At 35.3% G+C, this 19,617-nt stretch overlaps 1 protein-coding gene across 3 annotated transcripts in view; it reads left to right on the forward strand.

Moving 5' to 3' along the window:
- The window catches only part of ANKRD28 (ankyrin repeat domain 28), an 81,127-nt gene that overhangs the window by 36,577 nt on the left and 24,933 nt on the right, over positions 1 to 19,617 (forward strand). For 2 of the 3 annotated variants that reach the window (XM_010007538.1, XM_010007539.1), the window contains exons 7-14: positions 1,934 to 2,076; positions 3,393 to 3,605; positions 10,119 to 10,197; positions 10,565 to 10,679; positions 11,106 to 11,188; positions 13,566 to 13,629; positions 14,910 to 14,978; positions 16,509 to 16,649. In XM_010007538.1, coding sequence (XP_010005840.1) covers positions 1,934 to 2,076; positions 3,393 to 3,605; positions 10,119 to 10,197; positions 10,565 to 10,679; positions 11,106 to 11,188; positions 13,566 to 13,629; positions 14,910 to 14,978; positions 16,509 to 16,649 — 907 coding nt within the window. Of the gene's footprint in view, positions 1 to 1,933; positions 2,077 to 3,392; positions 3,606 to 10,118; positions 10,198 to 10,564; positions 10,680 to 11,105; positions 11,223 to 12,650; positions 12,654 to 12,969; positions 12,993 to 13,565; positions 13,630 to 14,909; positions 14,979 to 16,508; positions 16,650 to 19,617 lie in introns of all 3 variants that reach the window. The other variant, XM_010007540.1, reaches the window with a different exon arrangement.

Here is a 19,617-nt window from a genome sequence, read left to right on the forward strand (position 1 = left end):
GGGGAAACAACTACGTTAGGGTTTTCGTCAGTCTACTATAAATAACTTTCTAGGGTTATATCCATTGTTTCCCTTCCTTCCTGCGTTCCACCTGACTCCATTGCCGTCCAGCCACAAAGCTGAGGCTAAAATGGGCTTCTATTCCTGCGTGTGAGCATCGCCCTCGTTAGTGTATCGGGATATCTCCTCAGCGCTTCCCGCTGCAAATGCCTTGCCCTTCCATTTGAGTGTCTTCCACTGATTGCTGCTTGCGTTTTCAATGCAGGTCAGGGAGTTTTTGGGGTTTTTTTTCTTCTCTTCAAAGTTTTTCTTCCACTTTTCTGTTCGTTGTCTCTATTCCTTTCACTGCTTTCAGTATCTTCTGTACTTCTGTCTCTCATTTAGGGCTTGTTTTCATTCTTATCTCTGTTATATTTGGGTCAGAAGATGAGTATGATGTTTATATTTCTCTTCTTTTCTCCTTTCATACAATACTGAAGTAATTTAGAAGTGAAATATTGCAGCATTTCACATTGCACGGGTAAACTCTGTTTCTGATCAGTATAGCTGGGGGAAGGATCATTCTGTATATTGTTGGGTGTGCAAGGTATGATGGTGCCTAAATGTTTATCAAAACAGCTTTGTCTGGATTCCTTTGGGTAGACAATTCCTACTCCAACTTTTGCAAATTCTCTTAGTAATTCAAAAAGTGAAGACCTTAAACCGAAGGCTGGTTTCAATACTTTTAACTTACATGTCTGACCGGGTAAGCATAAGTTTTATATTTGCCCCTCACCACTCTTTTAACCAAGGTTAAAGTGTGTCACTTGAAAGGTAAAACAAAGAATCTCTCATCTGTCTCTCTGAGTGAGTTACAAAGGGAAAGCATTAACTCGGTTGTGGTCTACTTAACTGAATGGTGCTCCTTTGTTCGGACACTTTGTTATGATTATCTGTGTGGTTTTAGTGAGTGACTTGTTTGGCAGTTAAATTGAAGAGCTGAGCAAGAATGACAGGTTTTTTGGTTACCTCATTTTCATAGTTCTTCTCTTAGTGTGTGCAGTGTCCCAAGTGCACACAAGCAAGTGGGCGTGGAGAGGGGGGGAAAGCTGGGTAACCTTCCACAGCAGCAGTGTCAAGTTGGGGCCCCTGGCCCAGCCACATAGCTGGCAGTGAGAGCAACTGCCTCATACTTCAGGGTGGGCTCCCTGCCTTCCCTTCCCTGGAGCCTGCACCAGGTCATCTCTTCCCCAAGATCCCCCTTGACTCTTACTGTACTCCCAGTGACTTAGAGAATAGGTGATGCTTTCAAAAGGCTCCAGTTCCTCAAAGGCCTGAGTCAGTTTTGAAAGCAGAGCTTTGCTAAATCCTGTATGATTTGTGTCAGCATTTTAAAGGCTTTGCAAGTAAAGGAATTTCAATTTTGGGGATACATACATATTTTTTATTATTATTTAAAAATACCATGCTTGTGTAATTTATTTAAAGTTTATGTTCAAAGTCTTAAAAACCAGAACTGGTATGTTTGCAGTTGAGGTGAAGGTGGAAGACTGACAGTCACATTCTCACTCAAGTTGTTAACAGAAATTTGCAGTAAATATTTAATAATTAAAAAGTTATTTTACCTCTCAAGTTGTCAAATCTTCCCTAAAAAATCCTTCTGTGTATGCAGAAGAGGTAATTATTTTTTTTAATATACAAGATTATTTTTGCAGTATAAGTACTATGATTACTGGAGGGGCTATGTGGAAATACTCTCTTCTGGAGATGAATGTTTTACATTGCTTTTATAGTTCATGTTACAATTAGAATACAAGAATAATTATTTGTTTTCCAAATTAAGTCCAAATGAATTATGTCTTGTTCATGTTATGATTGTACAATTATTAAGTTTGTAAATTTATGCTCACTAATATAAAATGCAGCTTCATTCTTTTTGTCTTTATTCTTTTAGGTCATATTGAAGTTGTGAAAATACTCGTGGCCCATGGAGCTGAAGTGACATGCAAAGACAAGAAATCATATACACCCTTACATGCTGCAGCATCTAGTGGGATGATCAGTGTAGTCAAATATCTTCTAGATCTTGGAGTTGATGTAAGGAAGAATTAAACTAATTTATAAGTATTTTTTTGTTGTTTGAAATGCTTTTGCTAGTGTTGTAGCACTCCCTTTATTTAGAGGCAGGTTACTTTGTGAAAATGGTATTTCCAAATACGTTCATTCACATGCTTTTTTGTTATAAAACCTCATTCCCCAGGATAACTTAAGAGCCTTGCAAATTTTGCACAATCATTTGGAAATTAATTTGCATTTAGTAGGGTTTTTTTGTTGATTTGGTATTTCTTACTCTTAGTTCATTGGACTGGAATTCAGGAAATAGGAATTCCGTTCCTAGCTTTGCCACACAATCCTTTTTGAACTACAGGAAATTAAACTTGCTCCTGTTATTTGTAAAAACAATTTGTAAAAAATTTGACTTACAGCAAATAGGTTTTGGGAAATACTAAGAATTGTGAGGAACTTCAGTACTGCAGTAAGGAAGGTCATATTAATATTGAAATGCAAAATAAATTAAAAGGCTGCACAATACCTGCATTTAGAAAGTGTGTTAACAACCAACTGTGAACCTGTGTAAGAAATCTGTGCATCATGTTTTAATATTACGAAGCTGGAGAATGCTGCCAAAGTTCTATCTTGAGAAGTAGATCAGAATTCTGTTTCATGTCATGCACGCCAAAAATTTTGCTTCTGTAAGCCTCCTTCACAAAGTGGAAATCTATAGGTTAGTCTCTTGTTTGGTTTAGAGATTGATTGTTTTTCCTAACTTCGATACCTGAACAGTAGCACCTCTTGTATTCATTAACAAAGTGTCAGATGGCATTTTAGAAGTAGTTCTTAACTAAAATTCCTGTTATGCTAGGAACATACAGGTTCTTAACAACACTGAAGACATACACACTGCATCTAGGAGTTTTAAATATAAATGCCTAAAAGTTATTTTTGAGAAACTCTGTCCCTCTGACCTCTGCTTTTAACGGAAACCCACAAATGCTGTTGAAAAATGATAGAGGTCTGTGCTGTACTTGGTCTGTAGTGTCTGTGCAAATTGCCACTGTTGATACTTTTTCCGTATGTCTGTTCTGTCAAGTTGCACACTGCATACAGGAAACTGGTGTGAAGACAATTGAAGGAGGTTGGCTCACTTGTAAAGCAATCATACTCTTCCCTCACACACACTTCTCAATCACTATATCCCGAACTTGCTTTTATTTTCTGGTTTTCAAGTGTAATGAAGAAGTTGTCTCACAACGTGTGATTTTTTTTGTCATAATTCAATGCTGCAGTAATACAGGTTTTTGCCTACTAATTTTTCTTGTGGCTTTTTGTTGTTTTGTTTTTTTCTCTGCCAGATGAACGAACCAAATGCCTATGGAAATACCCCTCTCCATGTAGCTTGCTACAATGGGCAAGATGTTGTAGTGAACGAACTCATAGACTGCGGTGCTAATGTAAATCAAATGAATGAGAAGGGTTTTACACCTTTGCACTTTGCTGCTGCATCAACACATGGAGCATTGTGTTTAGAGCTTTTGGTCTGTAACGGAGCAGATGTAAATAGGAAGGTAGGTGAATCCAAAGCCCTCCATTCTCTCTTAAAGATCCAATATGTCTTTATCGGACCTAATTTTTTAAAATCGCTGTCACAATGATGTTTAGAAGTGCCCAGTGATTGATTGGTGTACTTCTGTGAAATGTACTCTAAGAAAAAATGAGCTAGTATGTTGCTTCAAAGAACTTCATTTGAGTCTGAAAACCTGAATAGAATGTAGTAAACAGCCCTCCAAAATAAGATAAATACTGTCTTTTTGGTCTTGTTTGTATTTAAATGTCAGAATTCTACCTAACTTGTCTTCCCTAGTCTATTTGTACAAGTAAGAGTAAATCATATAGAAAAGTGCAAAAGGACACGTTTTTCTTGTAAATGAGCAGCATTAATGAAAAATCCAATCATAAGGAGAGCTGTGAAGGGTGTATTTACAAACAGAAAGGTAGGTAGATTGAGAAAGTCAGCTGTCTTTTTAATTATTACAGTGAAAATTTGTGAGCAGATACATTTTACATCTCTACTTGGTCACAAGTCTTTGGCTGCAGAATGTTCCTTAGATTGTAGTCTTAGTGTAGGTAGAATTTCTTAATCCACATAAGCATAATAGCAAACTATAGCCTAAATCTTTTATTATTTTCAAGTGTGTAGAATAAGATCCTGAGATGTGACAGAGAGCTGTGAGACCTCCTATTTGGTATTACTTTCATTTTATTTAGTAATGAAAACCGTTCAGAAATACTCAGTGGCAGAGTCTGGTGTTCTGACAGGTTTCAGGCTGGGGGAAGTGGGAAAGTTATGTGGAATGAAGAGTCCAACTGTTCATCTTGCAAATTATCTAATTGCCTGTACTGTTGCCAACATGGTAGGAAGAGAATTATCCTTTTGTTTCTTTAAAAGATATATATATTAAAAGATATGTTTAATAGGGTTATGCTTGAATTTCTGCACAATTTGGATAAGAGGTGAATACTAAAAGAGCTAACATTTCTGTCAAAAATCATGGGGTTTGTGGCTCACTTCATGTAAGACACTGCTTTTCAGGTAATTCTAAAATACTGTGTTATATCCATTGTTATTTAAAAATCCACAGTCCACTGACAATTTGAGAGTAATTTAAAAATCAACTATTTGATGTGGAAAAGTTTTAGGTGTGTGCTACTGCTCACTTTTACATATATTTAAATATGCGGCTCATTTAATTAAAATGTACTTTTACCTAGTTGTGGAAAAATTCATAAGCAAAGTGCTCTGGAGAAGTAAGGAGCTGTGCTACAGCATTTCTTGCCAACTTGTCCTAAAATACACAGGTCATGGTCCCTTTATTTTTATTGCCAGCTTTCTGCTCTGTATAATGTCCCAGGCTGGGTTTGACTGAGGGTTTTGCCATGCTGCGGTCTTGAACATCATTTCTCAGTAGCTGAGTACATATTTTATTTACACAAATAAGAAAAAAAAAAAAAAAAAGAGAAACATAAATAATAAATACATTTAATATTTATAATAATAAACATGAATATTACAAAGAATGACTGTGTTCCTACATGCTGGGTTGCATATGACTTTGTGCATATTTCTGAGGCAGAAGAAAGAAGTGGGTAGGGCTTCATTTCAAAGTGCAGCAAGTAATAGTGGTTGGGTTTTTTTTGGCTATTTGTTTTCAAATACACCTTAATTGTAGGTTAATAATTAAAATGAAAAACTTCCAACATTCTATGAGGATAACTAAACATGGTTGAAGAGTACTATAATTTATGTTGGAACTTAAAATAAGAATCTTTGTTTTATGGATAGCATACGCTGTAGACGCTGGCTACATTTAGTCAGTTACAACACTAAGTAACCTTAGAAATTGTGCAGAGAATGGCTGGTATTTTCAAACTGAGTGGTGATGTTCCTGAATTCTTTGAAGTTTATAATGTGAGTGAACTTTTGTTCAGAGGTGACAAAAGACGTTGCAACATCAGAGAGGTATATCATAGCCTTCCTTCCCATTCAATTTTAAGTTCTGTAATCCAAAGCATAGATTTGTCAGTTTCTGTAACTTAAAAAAAAAATAAAAAAAATAAAAAAATTAAAAAAAATTCCTTATATTTAGTTTTGTCGGGCCCAGGTTTTCTCTTAACCATACTCTGAGATGACAGAATCTTTTTTTCTGAAACATGACAGTGATTAGGCTGGGAAATGCAGCCTGAAGCATATCAGAGAGCTAAGAATTTCAGCTGAAATCTAAGAGCTTATTAAAGGTTTGGCTACTGAAGTTATCCTGCTTCAGAAGAAAATGTCTTTATGGGGGAAAAGGTTAGTAGCTAGCTTTAGCTATAGGTTGGCTGTAATTAAAATGTCTTGATTTAGGAAATATCAAAACTGTTGAGTGTAAAATTAAGCAAGTAGGGGTATATAGCAATTTCAAGCAATTATTTACCCCGTTTCCACACCAATATGTGTCTCCGTTGTAATTCTGTTAATGGCATTTCTGTGGATTTATACCAGTATGACTGAATTTGGCCTGCGAATTTGTGCCTGAAAGTGTGAATGGCCTTACTTTGTATGAAAACCACTTTTACTGTTGAAAAGTACGAAAACTGAGGCAAAAGAAAATAGTTTCCAATTTGACTTCTGCTTCAATGAAAAGACCTATATAGATAAATCTTGGATTTAATCAGATGAACAATCCCTAAAAATAGCAAAAGGAAATTGAATCAGAATTTGTGTGGCTAAGAATAATTTGTAGAGTTAAAATGGGATGCTTTTAGAGCATTCTTATCAAGTGGTTATTGAATCCAAGCCTATTCAGTTTCCAAACACTGAGGCTAAATTTCAAAGTAGTTTTTATAATTGCTGTAAGATTTATTTTTCATCATTATTAAATGTATTGGGTAATCTGATTCAGTAGTTCACTCCCATGTGCAACTGTTCCTGTGTTTTCTGAGGTAACAGAAATGGGTGTAGCTAGTAATCTAGGCGCAGACTAGGCAGCACTATTAGAGCACTTTCTGCTGCGTGTGACCTAGTAAGGAGAGAAAAAGGGAAAACCCTTCTATTCTTGATGGCAGGTGGTGTAAGTGCTTGTACATATCTGTGGGTGCTGGCCTCCTGTGAAGAAGAGACCATGTAGCAGAAGATACTGGAACAGGAGAGATACAGTTTTTATCACCTCTGTAGGCAGAGAAAATAATTTCCTGCTTGTTTTTGTAACCTTGTCCGTGTCTTGTTTTTAGTATTGTAGAACAGTGAATCTTATTAAGTGTTGCTCATTATTGCAGCACTTTCCTCACTAATCAGGTTTTCCATGCATGAAGGAACATGTTGAAATGAGTATGTAATGGGACAGTATTAATTGTTTTATGGGCCTCCTTGCTGCTTGAAAATTCAGTGACCTAAATAGAAAGATTGTTTTGCTTCCATTGGTGATTCTAGAACATAGAAATTGTTGCTAAGGAGAGACCTCACTTGGAGGAATGCTGGGACGTGATAGACCCCCAATTCCCCTGAGCCTCAGTCAAGCTCAGTAGTGTGACTGCAGTTAATATCTGAGTAATCACTTGATAGAACATCTTGTGCTGTCTGTTAATTCTTTCTGTCTAAAAACAATTACTGTTCTTAGGAAACTTTGTATCCTAAGTATTTTGTGGATGCGTTTTCTCTTAGTGATAAATGAAATTTGGGTGATTTCTTTCTGGTTACCATGCTTCATTGAGTTTCAGTGAAAACAACAAAAGTTATAATTAGTCCATAGCTGTATTATCACATGATCTGATTCTATCTGATCTTGTAAAATCAGATAGCTGTAGTTAAATTAATATTAAGATAGATGACTCCAAAGGCAGAAAGAAATTGAAGCAAAAGTTTTGAAGATACTTCCTTCCTTATGCAGTCCAACCTGTTGGCATCACAGGAAAAAGTACCTATCTCAGTAAGTAGAACTTTGCTGTTTCATTGCTTAAAGAACTCTCTGCCTTCTGATTCTGATCCTGTATATCACTCCCTAGAGACAGTGTCTATGGAGCTAGTTCTGAATACGTTCCTACTTACAGTTCAGTTTCAACATGGAAATTATCACCTTCATTTAACTTTATATCTGTTCTATGTTTATAGGTTGATAGACAAATTGTATGTTAAGCTATTGCTATGTAGCAAAGGAACCTGAGGCTTTTAGATTAGAGAGAGGCGCTATGGATAATCAAATACATTGTCTTAGAAATCTGCACTAAGTGCATTTTAAAGTAAATGTGAGCAGAGTTAATCTAGAAATCCATTCTTGATTGTACTATGTTTTTTTCATTTACAGCTGGAATATTTTTTTGTAACTTATTTCCTGTCCTTTGCAAGGTCTTACTCAAGTGGTCTTAGAATCGTAGAACTATTCAGGTTGGAAAAGACCCTTAGGATCACCGAGTCCAACCTTCATCCCTACTCTACAAAGTTCTCCCCTAAACCCTAAACCATATCTACCAACACCACATCCAAACGACCCTTAAACACATCCAGGGATGGTGACTCAACCACCTCCCTGGGCAGCCTATTCCAGTGTCTAACCACTCTCTCTGTGAAGAAATTTTTCCTAATGTCCAGTCTAAACTTACCCTCTTGGGTAGTCTTGTGACTGTTCTCACTTGACCATCATGCTCCTTAGCTTCTAATATTGTCATGTTAAGTTATTCCTATGTCTTTATAAGGTCCTTTATTCATGTGCTTGGTGAGGCTTGGATCTACTTTTTTTCTGCTCCATTTTCTTACTCTTCACTAGCTGTACTTTGAGATACAAATTTTATATATTGGAGCCAGTGAGATTGCAGATTTATTTATCTGAGTCCTTAAGTTCTTGTTACTTCACAATTTATTTCCTTACTTTCTCAAAGTTTCCCCTTTTGAAGTTTAGAACATTAGTTATCAAAACAGCTTTTGGTCACTCACTCCAACAATGTTTATTTTACATTACATTATCATTTCTCTTTAAATTACTTGATTCCTCAGCTTAAAGAAGGGAAAAAGTGAGGGAAGGAGCTGCCAGTTATGCAGAGTTGTTTTAGAGGAGGAAAATAATTGGACACAGAGAATATTAACAGTTGGATGAAGAGACTAGAACTAAAATGTGGGAAGAAAGATTAAAAGTAGACATTAGAAGAAAAATCTCTCTGTAAGAAAACCAGAGCACAGAGATTGCTTGGGGAAGTCATCACTTATGATGTATTTCTTTGGCCTTTTCTTCAGGCCTCCAGTGACAGAAGTAAAATTGATAGTCCAATTAATCAAGTGGGTTTCAATCCCATTTTCTGTCTTTCTTTGTGTCTGCTATGGATATGTGGATGTGCATTTTGGATTATTTACAGTCAAAGAAATCTAACTTGACTGTCATAAAGCATTTTATTTCTTTCAGTCTAGGTCTGAGCAGACAATGTTTCCCATAATTTTATTGTTCTAGGCAGTGTATGCTGTTCTCTGCAGTGCCACAACTAAAAATTCCACATTGAGCTCTGTCTCTAAAAGGGTTTTCAGCAGATTTTCGGTAACACATCCATAGAAGCTTCGCCATTTGGTTCCGAAGGAAGATTAAAGACTAGAATACACTTTTGCATGTGACAGCAATTTGTGATATTTCAATACCTGTGTTCATATTGTATGTTCCCCCTACCATCTTTGGCCTTAACTTTGTATTTCATGAAGATTTTAGGCCCTTCAAAGACAATGTTTGAAATTTAAAGATGTGGTATGCAGGTGGATATAAGAGTGCTTTTATTTTTTCTGAGTGTCATGTTTGCAATTTTATGTGTGCATTTCTGGGAACACTTTTCTTCAGTTAAGTTTTCGTTTTATCTGCGATAAAATACAGGAGAAAAAATCATCCTAAAGTAATAATAACAGCAAAAACTACTTTGAAATTTTGCTGTCATAAATTGAAATTTGCTTATGCATTACTGTTGGCCTACTTGAAGGGTATCTCTGCTGGGTGAATGACTGTTTGCACATTTGATATGTGTGTCAAATGTATAGTACCAATTGTGGTTGAATAGTAGGATTACTTGTGGTTTATGAAAAATTGCTTACACATAGCACTTTACAGAAATTTCCATGGAACACATGAGCTTTTAAATATGTTGTCTTCTAATATAATGTGTAAAACTTTATAGTAAATACAGCTATTTTCATTCAAGAAACAAGTTAAAGAAGCATTGTTTTGTTTTAGACTTGGGTGGGGGAAGAGTTGGACATAGGCTTCTTGCTGAAGTTGTGTACTGTCACCAGCCTCTTGAGAATTATTATCCTAAAGGCATGACACTGAGTGAGTGGGCATCACTGACTTGTCACTTCTAGCTGGAAGAGTGGTTAAGAGCAGCTCTTCTGAAAAGCTTGCCATGTCGTGTTCACTTGTCATTGTCAGCCTTTGTCTTGCAGAAGTGCACAGAAACAATTTCAAAGAGGGACTACTGAAGAAAGTAAAAGAATGTCCTTTTTTTTTTTTTTTTTTTTGTCGGATTACTGTAACTGCCCATACATAAACACTGTGTTTTTTGTTGTGTATTTTTTCCAGAGTAAAGATGGGAAAACACCTTTGCACATGACAGCAATCCATGGTAGATTTTCAAGATCTCAAACCATCATTCAAAATGGTAAAAACGGGGAGGGAGTAGTTTTGTCATCAGTTTTCCAGTATTATAAATATTTTCCTCCTCTTGAATTAATAACAATGTACTGAATTTTTTTAAAATATCCAGTGTCCAGTAGTAATTCAGTTAGTGGTGGAATCTGGTAAATCTGCTTATAAAATTTAATAAATTACATTGAATAATTGTTTTTTTCAGAATGCAGGAAAATACTAATTTCTCTTCCATAACCTGGTTGCAGTCAGTTTTTCCCATATGGTTACCTAATAAAATGCTTCTCTGTTTTGCTTACTATTAATAATACTAAATGCCACTAAAAATATATCTTATGTGCCTATGTATATATATTCTTAGTAATTATTTTTTATTATAGGAGCTGAAATAGACTGTGAAGATAAGAATGGAAATACTCCTTTGCACATAGCAGCTAGATATGGCCATGAGCTATTAATCAACACACTGATTACGAGTGGTGCTGACACTGCAAAGTAGGTAACTTCGCTGGTAAGAATGGAAGCTGAGATAATTTAGGAATGTATTTGTTAGATTAACAAGAGTAGTATGATTTTTTTTATGTTGTCTTTAACTTGAAATAGGAAATACTTTGTGTATCATCCTGTACTGTACTTTTACATAGCTACTTAGTACCTTGCGTTTTATACAAAAAGAACGAGGAATAGGTTTTCCTCTTAACATATTTGAAGTAAAAGCTCTGAAAATTCTAATAGGCTGTTGCCCTTGATGTAATGCATACTGATAGCTTGTAAGAAAGTGTTTAGTATATGAAGTTTTCATAAGGCTCAGTGTTCTAATTAGGTGCTGAATCCACCTTGCACATGCAGTTCGGTGCACAAACATGTTTGTTTTATTTTAATTGTAATGAAACTGTGATACCTGATTATGGTGTATCTTAGGCGGGGTATACATGGGATGTTTCCTCTCCATTTGGCAGCATTAAGTGGATTTTCAGACTGCTGCAGAAAGCTTCTCTCATCAGGTAGGATATTTTTTTTAAATCTTGTGGCTGCTTTGTGCCTTGTTTTTTAATCCATATAATAGCTTTCAATTAAGTCTTAATTTAATAATACATAAAAATCTTTATAGTTTAATAGTAGCCCAAGGCCAGTGTTTGTTTTCTTAATGGGCAGTCTGCAGTTAAAGTGAATGCAAACCTTTAGAGAAGAATTTTTTTCAAAAAAAACCATCATCCAAGTTGTAATAATGAGTCTGTAAGCTTTAAAGTGTTGTGTTTGTGTGTTTTGAGTTTGTGTTAAGGTGGGATGACTGTTTTAGACGATAATGATGGGATGTATGTTTTAGACCAAGGAGAAAGTCTAATGTTCTTTTAAGTGACTTAATGGAGCATCCTCCATTTCCCTTCCATGAAATCTTTACCTTTAGTACAGATTGGTCTATTTCTATTCTGTAAGTGGGCATCTAATAGCTCTGATGACTGTGGGCTGCTGCATTAAGAAACTGTTGCATTGTGGTGCTTTATTGTTAATTAAATGCAACCTGAACTGTGCTTTGCTCTCATTGTTTGATTCTTCCCTGAAGTTGCAGAGGGTTGTAAGATTATTACTTCCCTTGTTGTCTGGAGGCTGCTCTAGTGTGAATTCTGAGCTCTTTGAACCATTGCAATTCTGAGAAAGTAGATTTGTCTGAAGGAATATGAAAGCTTCTGGAACAGAAGAAACTAAACAGTTCTGCATTAATCTGAAGGCACTTCCTGTTTTTTGAATAAAGAAGTGAGGGACAAAGGATGGGGGGAAAAGGAAGAGTAAGAAGTTGCTTCCCCAGCTTTATATTGTTCACTAGGGAGGCCTGGGAGAAGAACTAAAGGAGTATAACTAGAACTTCCACTGGTAAGGCTTTTTGTTTCACTGGACAAGCCTGCATTGCAACAATTCACTCCAGAAAGGAACTGTCCTATAGTTGATTCTATTTCAATTGGATGCATTCAAAATGAGGAACATTCTGGCTCCTTTCAGCACACAATGCTGTGCTGACAGAGTCCTTACTGGAAATTCAGTATGACAAAGGAATCCCTGGAGAAGACTTGCAAGTGGCTTCTGTGACTTTTACATGAGTTGTCCGAACTTGGATGTAAATTCAGCCTGGAGCAAATAAGAACTTGAAAACTGTGTTCAGCCTTCAGACTGGAAAGACAAGATACTGCCAACAGCGTATTAGTACATTAGTTCTTGCTGTTAGGATTGGTATCTGCAGACTGTATGCCCTTTAGGTTTTGGGAGGAAGAATCTCATTTATGTGAATTAAGAATCTCTTATTTTAAAATTCATTAATATTCATATGCAAACCTTAAAAAAAAAATCAGCAGTCTGCTTTGTCCCAGTACTGAATGATGTTCAAGTAGTTAGTGGTGTTAGAAAAGCAATTTAGGGATGTGGGAAGGCATCAAAGACTACTTTTTGAATCAGATTGGTAAATTACCTTAGATCGTGTGCTGTGTTATTGCCTGTAGAAATGGGAAGAAAACATAGTGGCACATACAAAACCTGTAGGGGGGGAATATGAAATAGGAAAACAGTCGTGAATAGTAGTATTCTTGAGTAACACATCCTGTGTTTTTCACTATTCATTGTTGTTGAATAATTATTTTAAAAGGGGAAAAAAATTGCATTCCTAGACAAAAGTACCAAAGCTGGAGATTTAATGAATGAATGCGTAAGTTTTGTTATACAAAAGCAAGACTCTTAGGAGAATATCATAGTTTTCTCAAACCAAAAATGTACCTTTGAAACCTGATTTAAATAGTAATGTTCATGTCAAAGTAGCTGGTTAAATGGAATTGCACAACTGAAGTTTGTGATCTCAGATTTGAAGTTCTGTAGTTTTGTGAGGAGAAAACCAGTGTTCTCTAAAGGGCTGTTCACAGCCTTCACTCCAGCTTAACAAAGTTACTTCTCTGAGACAAAGAGCTCAACTCAAGGATCAAACCTAAGTGTCTTCTGAATTTAGCAATGCTGACATCCCCCTCTTTGTTAAAATATGTATATGTATCTGTATAACACTGATAAATTCTAGCATATTTTCCTATTACTTTCAAGTATTTTATATTCTATACAAAATTTTGCTGAAAATACTAGCAGACAAATTGGATAGGTAAAAATACAGCCTCTTGCCTCAGTGCCAGTCTTTTACCCTTTCAGTTATACTTGAACACCTGTTTTTTAAACTACTCCAAATAGCAAGGATGTGTTTCAAATGAAGTACTACATTCTCAGAGCTTAAGTGCTTTTTTGCAAATAGCTGTGAAGAGAAATGCTTGCTAAGCAAACTTAAGAGTAGCTAAGAGCAGTTTTGTGAAAGGTTGTGTTACACAATGGTTTTACAAAAGACTTGATTTGTAGGTTTTGACATTGACACACCAGATGACTTTGGCAGGACTTGTCTTCATGCAGCTGCAGCTGGAGGGTATGTAAAAAAGCATTCATGTTTTTGTATTTAGTGTTCTTTTTTCAATTGCTGATCATTCGTGTTCTTTTTAATTATTTCCTCACGGTGCTTTTCCTGCCCTCTCCCCTTAGGATTTGTGTAAACATGAAAATAGCTTTTATATATGGATTCTATCTGCAAGCAGTAAAAATATTTTAAATATTCAGCTCAATAAGTAATTGTTGGGAGTACAGTGTCCAAGCATAATCAGCAGTACCTTAGGTTTATGCTTGGGGATGAACTGAATCTTCTTTTAAATTCCCATGGATTATGGTATTTCTGGAATTTACCACATGCTAAGATCACTGTATGACATGAGGTGGAGAACAAGAACTTTGGAAAATATGTTTTCCACCATATCCATAAACAAAAGACTGATCTAACAGAAGGCTTAATTAAATTCCAGAGTTTAGGTGGATGAAGTAGTCAGAACTACTTGCTCATCACTTAAGTTGTGATCCATATTGATTATTGTTATTGTGTTGTAGGTTTGGTTTTCTATAGCAGCTACTCAAAATTGACTGGAAGAATTGGGTAATAAATTTCATGATACACTTTGTGGGACACAAGAACTCCATGATATTGATATTTTCATTTTCTGTTTCAATGACAGATACATCCTCGTTGCAAATGATTAAGGTTCAGTTGCTGTCTTTTCATATAAAAACACATGATTTGTGACACATTTCCTCATTCATGTCCAGTTTAGGAAAGTTATGTGGATACTGTTTACACTATAAGCAATATTGTACCTCTACCAAGATAGTGTTTAAACTATAAGCACTATTGTACATTTGTTATGATGATCATAATGTACTGAAAATTAATTACACTAAAAAGCAAAATGTTTATGTTGCAACTTATATTTGGCCTGAAAAAATACAGATTTAAAACTTGCCTCTGTGCTAGAATCCTGGTAGCAAAAAGCATGAGACTCACAGGTGTTATTGTTTGTGCTTTAAAGATTTGAAATTTCTATGAATTACGTTCATGTTTATGTGCCTTTACGCATGCCATTTGATTTCAATAAAATGTCAAGATTGAAATAATTTGTATTCTTTCTGGGTTTAGTTTCCTGAGAATCATAAAATATATTTTACACTTTAAAATACACTCATAAAAAAATTCATATGATAATTCAGTGTCATTAAAAATAATGTATGAGATGTCTATGTGTAGCAGTTCTGACATCATTTGCAGAGGCCGATGTTAAGGAAATAAAATTTGCAATCACAAGTAACATTAAATTAATTTAATAGGAATTTGGAGTGCCTAAATCTTCTGCTAAATACTGGTGCAGACTTCAACAAAAAGGACAGATTTGGGAGGTAAGACATTCTAGAGCTGCAGATAGTAAAGGACAGTTAAAAGTATTACATTGTTATGTGGGCACGGCTGTGTGTTCCAGTTTAAATGGTTTGTAGATATGATGTCTCTAATGTACTATGCTGCAGCATTTGTTATGAAACGTTACAAATATACTGTTTATTGTGTTTTAAATAAATGCTTAGTCTTGTTTTTAAGACTGAGTTCCATATTCAACTAATTTTTAAGAGCCTTTTTTGCTTGTAACAGGGATCTAATGAGTTAAAGTTGCTTTTATCCAAGAACATTAGTGATATTTTCCAGATAACCTATTAGTCAAACCTTTACATCTGTTACTATTTCTAAGCTTTTTTTATCTAAAAACCCCCATTATTTTACTGTAACTATTTCACCTTTTCCTTTCTTTATATCTGTCCCTTTCTGTTTCCTAGTCTGTGCTCTGAACTCTTTGGGAATTATGTTAATTTCTGTTTATAGTATAGGATTATTTAAGTTTAGATGGCATGATCGGTACTTGTGTAAAATCTCACATCACATAATGGAAAATATTATTTTCCAGGATGTGAAGGGCAGGAGTTAGGACTTTAGGAGAATGTTATGGATACAAAGTTGTATTTTCCTTTAAATTCTTTAGTGAGAAGGGAACAACTATGTGTAACAACTGTTGTTTTTGTCACACCTTGTTTTTTTGTCAACTTGGTTTTTGGTTTAACATGTATGTTATACAGAGCAATTGTTTCAGATAAGGGAGAAGATTAAAATAGTTAAAAATGGAGAAAAATGGGAAAAAGTCATTTTAAGGGAGAGGGGAGAGATAGGACACTTGAATGTGCCTGACTGTTGGCTCAAAATTTAGATATTTATGGTAGCAATCTCTTTTTATAAGATAGAAAATGGATTTATGAGTAATCTTGGTGCTTTTGAAATTTTATCTTAACTGGTTTATATAAACAATTGTTTATGTATTTGAAGCTGAAGTAAGATTCCTCTGAGACTTTACTTCAGTATTAATATTTCATTATTTTGTTATAAGACAATGTATATTTTTAAAAATTTTCTTTAGCAGAATCTCTGCTATGCTAGTATCATTAAAAGTAAATAAATTATACTTGCCTGTCAGACAAAATTCCTATCTGTTTGTCAAAAATATCTGCTTTTTAACAGTTGTATTTTATTTTGAGCTTGTTTACTTGCTATGCAGTTCTCTAATTTGTCCATATTTTTCCATGTGGCTTGAAATTACTTACCTAATGTAAATTTGTTTTTCCTCTTTAGACTTACACAAAAACAAAATCATATAAAGCTTCCCTTAATAGAAAGTTTATGCATATTTTGGCTGGCAAATAGATTCCCTAGATACTGTTCTGTAAATTATCCCATTTGTTAATATTTTATGATGCATTCTTCACCACTAATACTTGTTAAAACTTGTAAGGAGGCTTGGAGTATTGTTTTGTTTTGCTTTTTCTGTCTTTATAATATTATTTTGCTGTTATTTACCATTGTACTTTTTATTTGGATGTGTACTAAAGAACTCCACTCCATTATGCTGCTGCCAATTGTAATTATCAGTGCCTGTTTGCCCTTGTGGGATCTGGAGCTAGTGTGAATGACCTTGATGAGAAGGGTTGTACACCTCTGCACTATGCAGCTGCATCAGACACAGATGGAAAGTAAGTGACATGCTCTGTACTAAAGCCTCTTTCTTTAGAAACATTTGAGCTGTGAGTTTTGTGTACTTCCTGCCTTCAGATTTGCCAAATGCATATTTTCATATTTTTAAAGAGCCAACATGAGAGTTTATATATTGTATATATGTTTTGTATAACAAATATTTCTGAGAAAATTAACCATAGTAAAATTATGGTAATTTTTTTGTCATGCCCCATAATGCAGATGTCCTAGTTCAAGAATTCTTTGGGAATGGAGTTTTTAATCCCACCTGCTCTGTAGTGGTTGAGTAAATAGTGTTTGCAAGGTTTAGTATGACAGTTGTGAGCAGTGAGGTCATTTTGCTTAAAAATAAAATTCTGGTGAAGGATGATGTGTTTTATGGAGGGTTCCTAATGTTAGTAAAAAATCCACTGTAAAACTAGACTGAGAGTTAGAGTAGGCCTCTATCAGGATAGAAAGTAACTTGACATTTCATTATAAGTTGCTTTATCCATTTGGTGTTTGATTAGTCTATTCACATATCACATTTTGTTAGTGTGAATTTTTGTGAAGTAGTTACACTTCTATTAATGAAACGCACCCAGAAACTTCCATAAATCCATAAATGTCTCTTGTTCTTGTTTATTTTGTAACCAATAGTTACATTTAATGCAGTCATTAAGGACTTAAATGCTTTACACGCAAAGCTTCTATAGATAGCACAAAGTTGATGAGGTTACTTAAGCTCCAGACGTTGTATGTATTGAGACTGGAGAAGAGAACCACTTGCATGTGCACACGCTCACAAAGAGATCAAGATAAGCTGGTGTGCAGCACTGCATCTCATTCCACCTTCCCTGGAGAAGTGTGCTGCTCAGTGCCACGGCATCTGGTTTTAATACAGCACCTCATAAAAAGTGAGGTAGCAGTAGGAATGGGGTGGCTTATAACTTACCGATTGAGTTGTGAAAGGTAAAGAATACTTTTGTGGCCATCTAATACTTTAAGCACATGCCTTTTTTATGTAAAGCCAAATTTCAAAAGGAAATAGCTGCTTTTTAGATAGACTTTCAATTCCCAACACAGTTTGCTGAGATAATTTTGCTTTGATTGCCTTCTTACAAGTTGAGCTAGGATTAATTTTAGCTTTGCAGTTGCTCTGAAAACCTCCAAAATATAATGGCTCTTCAGATGACATAGTTTTTGCCATCTGTTCTATAAAAGGCATGAGCAAGAATGGTGGTGGCAGCACTGCAGAGCTTTGGGAGATCACTGAAAGAATCTTCTCTGAGACGCACACGATATTGCCCTTCTTGATTAACAGTTGGGTCTCTGGAAAACAGGCTGCAAAGCAGAATGGCCTGAGGAGAAGCTTTTTATATTGATGTAGCAGGATGATTAGTAACAGCTGGAAAGCCAGTACTGCTCAGCTCATATTCAAAATAGGAATGAAGCTAAAAATTATAACTGAGTTGAAATATAAAGCCTGGGGGGTGGGGAAAAGTCAGGAAATTATATATAGAGAATCCAAAGATATTTATGTGCATTTTTATCGTCTTTGTTGGGACATCTTTAAAGACAAATTTTAGGGACAAGGATGTTTTTGTTGAAAATTATTTTCCAGTTTGTTCCTGTTTGGAAATGTTTCTTTTGTATCTTTAACAAATGCTTCTGATCTGGAATAAACACCAGTTAAGCTTAATTTTGACAAGATTAGAGAGAGAAACAATCACAGAATGACATAAACCAAGCAGCATTTTAGGGGAGGAAAAAAAAACACTCCTATGTTAGAATTATTTATTAGACAGTGCACCAATAAATAGATAGAAAAATATTTTTCTGTTATTTGGGCTTTCAGAAACTTTGATTCATCTTCTTTTAAAGAGGCCTGTTGAGGACAGTTAAGTATACAAAAGATGCAAAGTTAATCTCTTTACTGGCTGGGAAGAAACAAAAAAATAATTCTGTTTGGGATAGAAAGAATGGGTATTTAGTGTATTGGATTTTTTTTGTGAGAACACAAATATAGAAAGAACACAAGTATAGAAATCTCAGTAACTAAGGCCAGTGATGTTTAATGTTTATTAATGAGCTGTAAATGTTAATATAGAATTATTTATTAAAATTAACAGATTATTGGACAAATGAAATGTAGGGACAAGAATTCTCACTCAGTGAGACAAATTGACTTGTCTTTGGATTCTCAGAAATCTCATCCTGTTACAGTTAAAAACGTGCAAGCACAGTTGCTGTTAATGAAAGCCTGGGTAAATTAAGTGCAAATTAGTTGGTTAAAAACATGGATATGCTTTACTGTGTTATGAGACAGAGTACTTTTAATTAGACACTTCCTTTTTCATAGTGTTTTCTGCAGCTTTTTGCCCCTTTAATCTTTACGCACCTGGTTTGTTACTTCCAACCTTTGTCTGGAAAAGCTAATGTCAGGTCTTCACTATAGCAAATTGTGGTTGTTGCACATGAATTTATCAGGCCCTTTACCCAGTACTGCCGTTGTACTTCTGTTGAAATGCATTTTCATTTCCTCACAGCTGGTACTGGATCTCATTCAGATGTTGAATTTGCACTGTTCCCTCTGCTGACTCCAGGCCTTTCCTTGAAAGAGCTTACAAAGAGTTCTGGTGTTGCAAGGTCATGCTCTCTTCCCTCAGGAGATGGCTGCTTTTGTAGGATTTCTGCCTGTATTTCTCCAAGGTCTGAATTTTCTCTAGGGTTTTGAATGATCAAGTTTCTACTCTTTAATGGCATTGATCAGAGGTCATGTTAGGTCTTCCTGCCTCTCAAATCTAAACCTGCCATACCCTACTGCAAGTTTTTAATGTGACCTTACAGTGTAGCCATATCATACAACTACAAATGTTGGCATTTCCTTTAACTTTCTACCAAACCATTTTCCATGAGATAAACGGGAACTATCTTCAGTGTATCCAACTGCCCCATTTGTCACTACTGATAAGGGTGATCTGTGAG

The sequence above is a fragment of the Chaetura pelagica genome, unplaced genomic scaffold (assembly GCF_000747805.2).
Source record: "Chaetura pelagica isolate M959 unplaced genomic scaffold, ChaPel_1.0 scaffold10, whole genome shotgun sequence".
NCBI lineage: Eukaryota > Metazoa > Chordata > Aves > Apodiformes > Apodidae > Chaetura > Chaetura pelagica.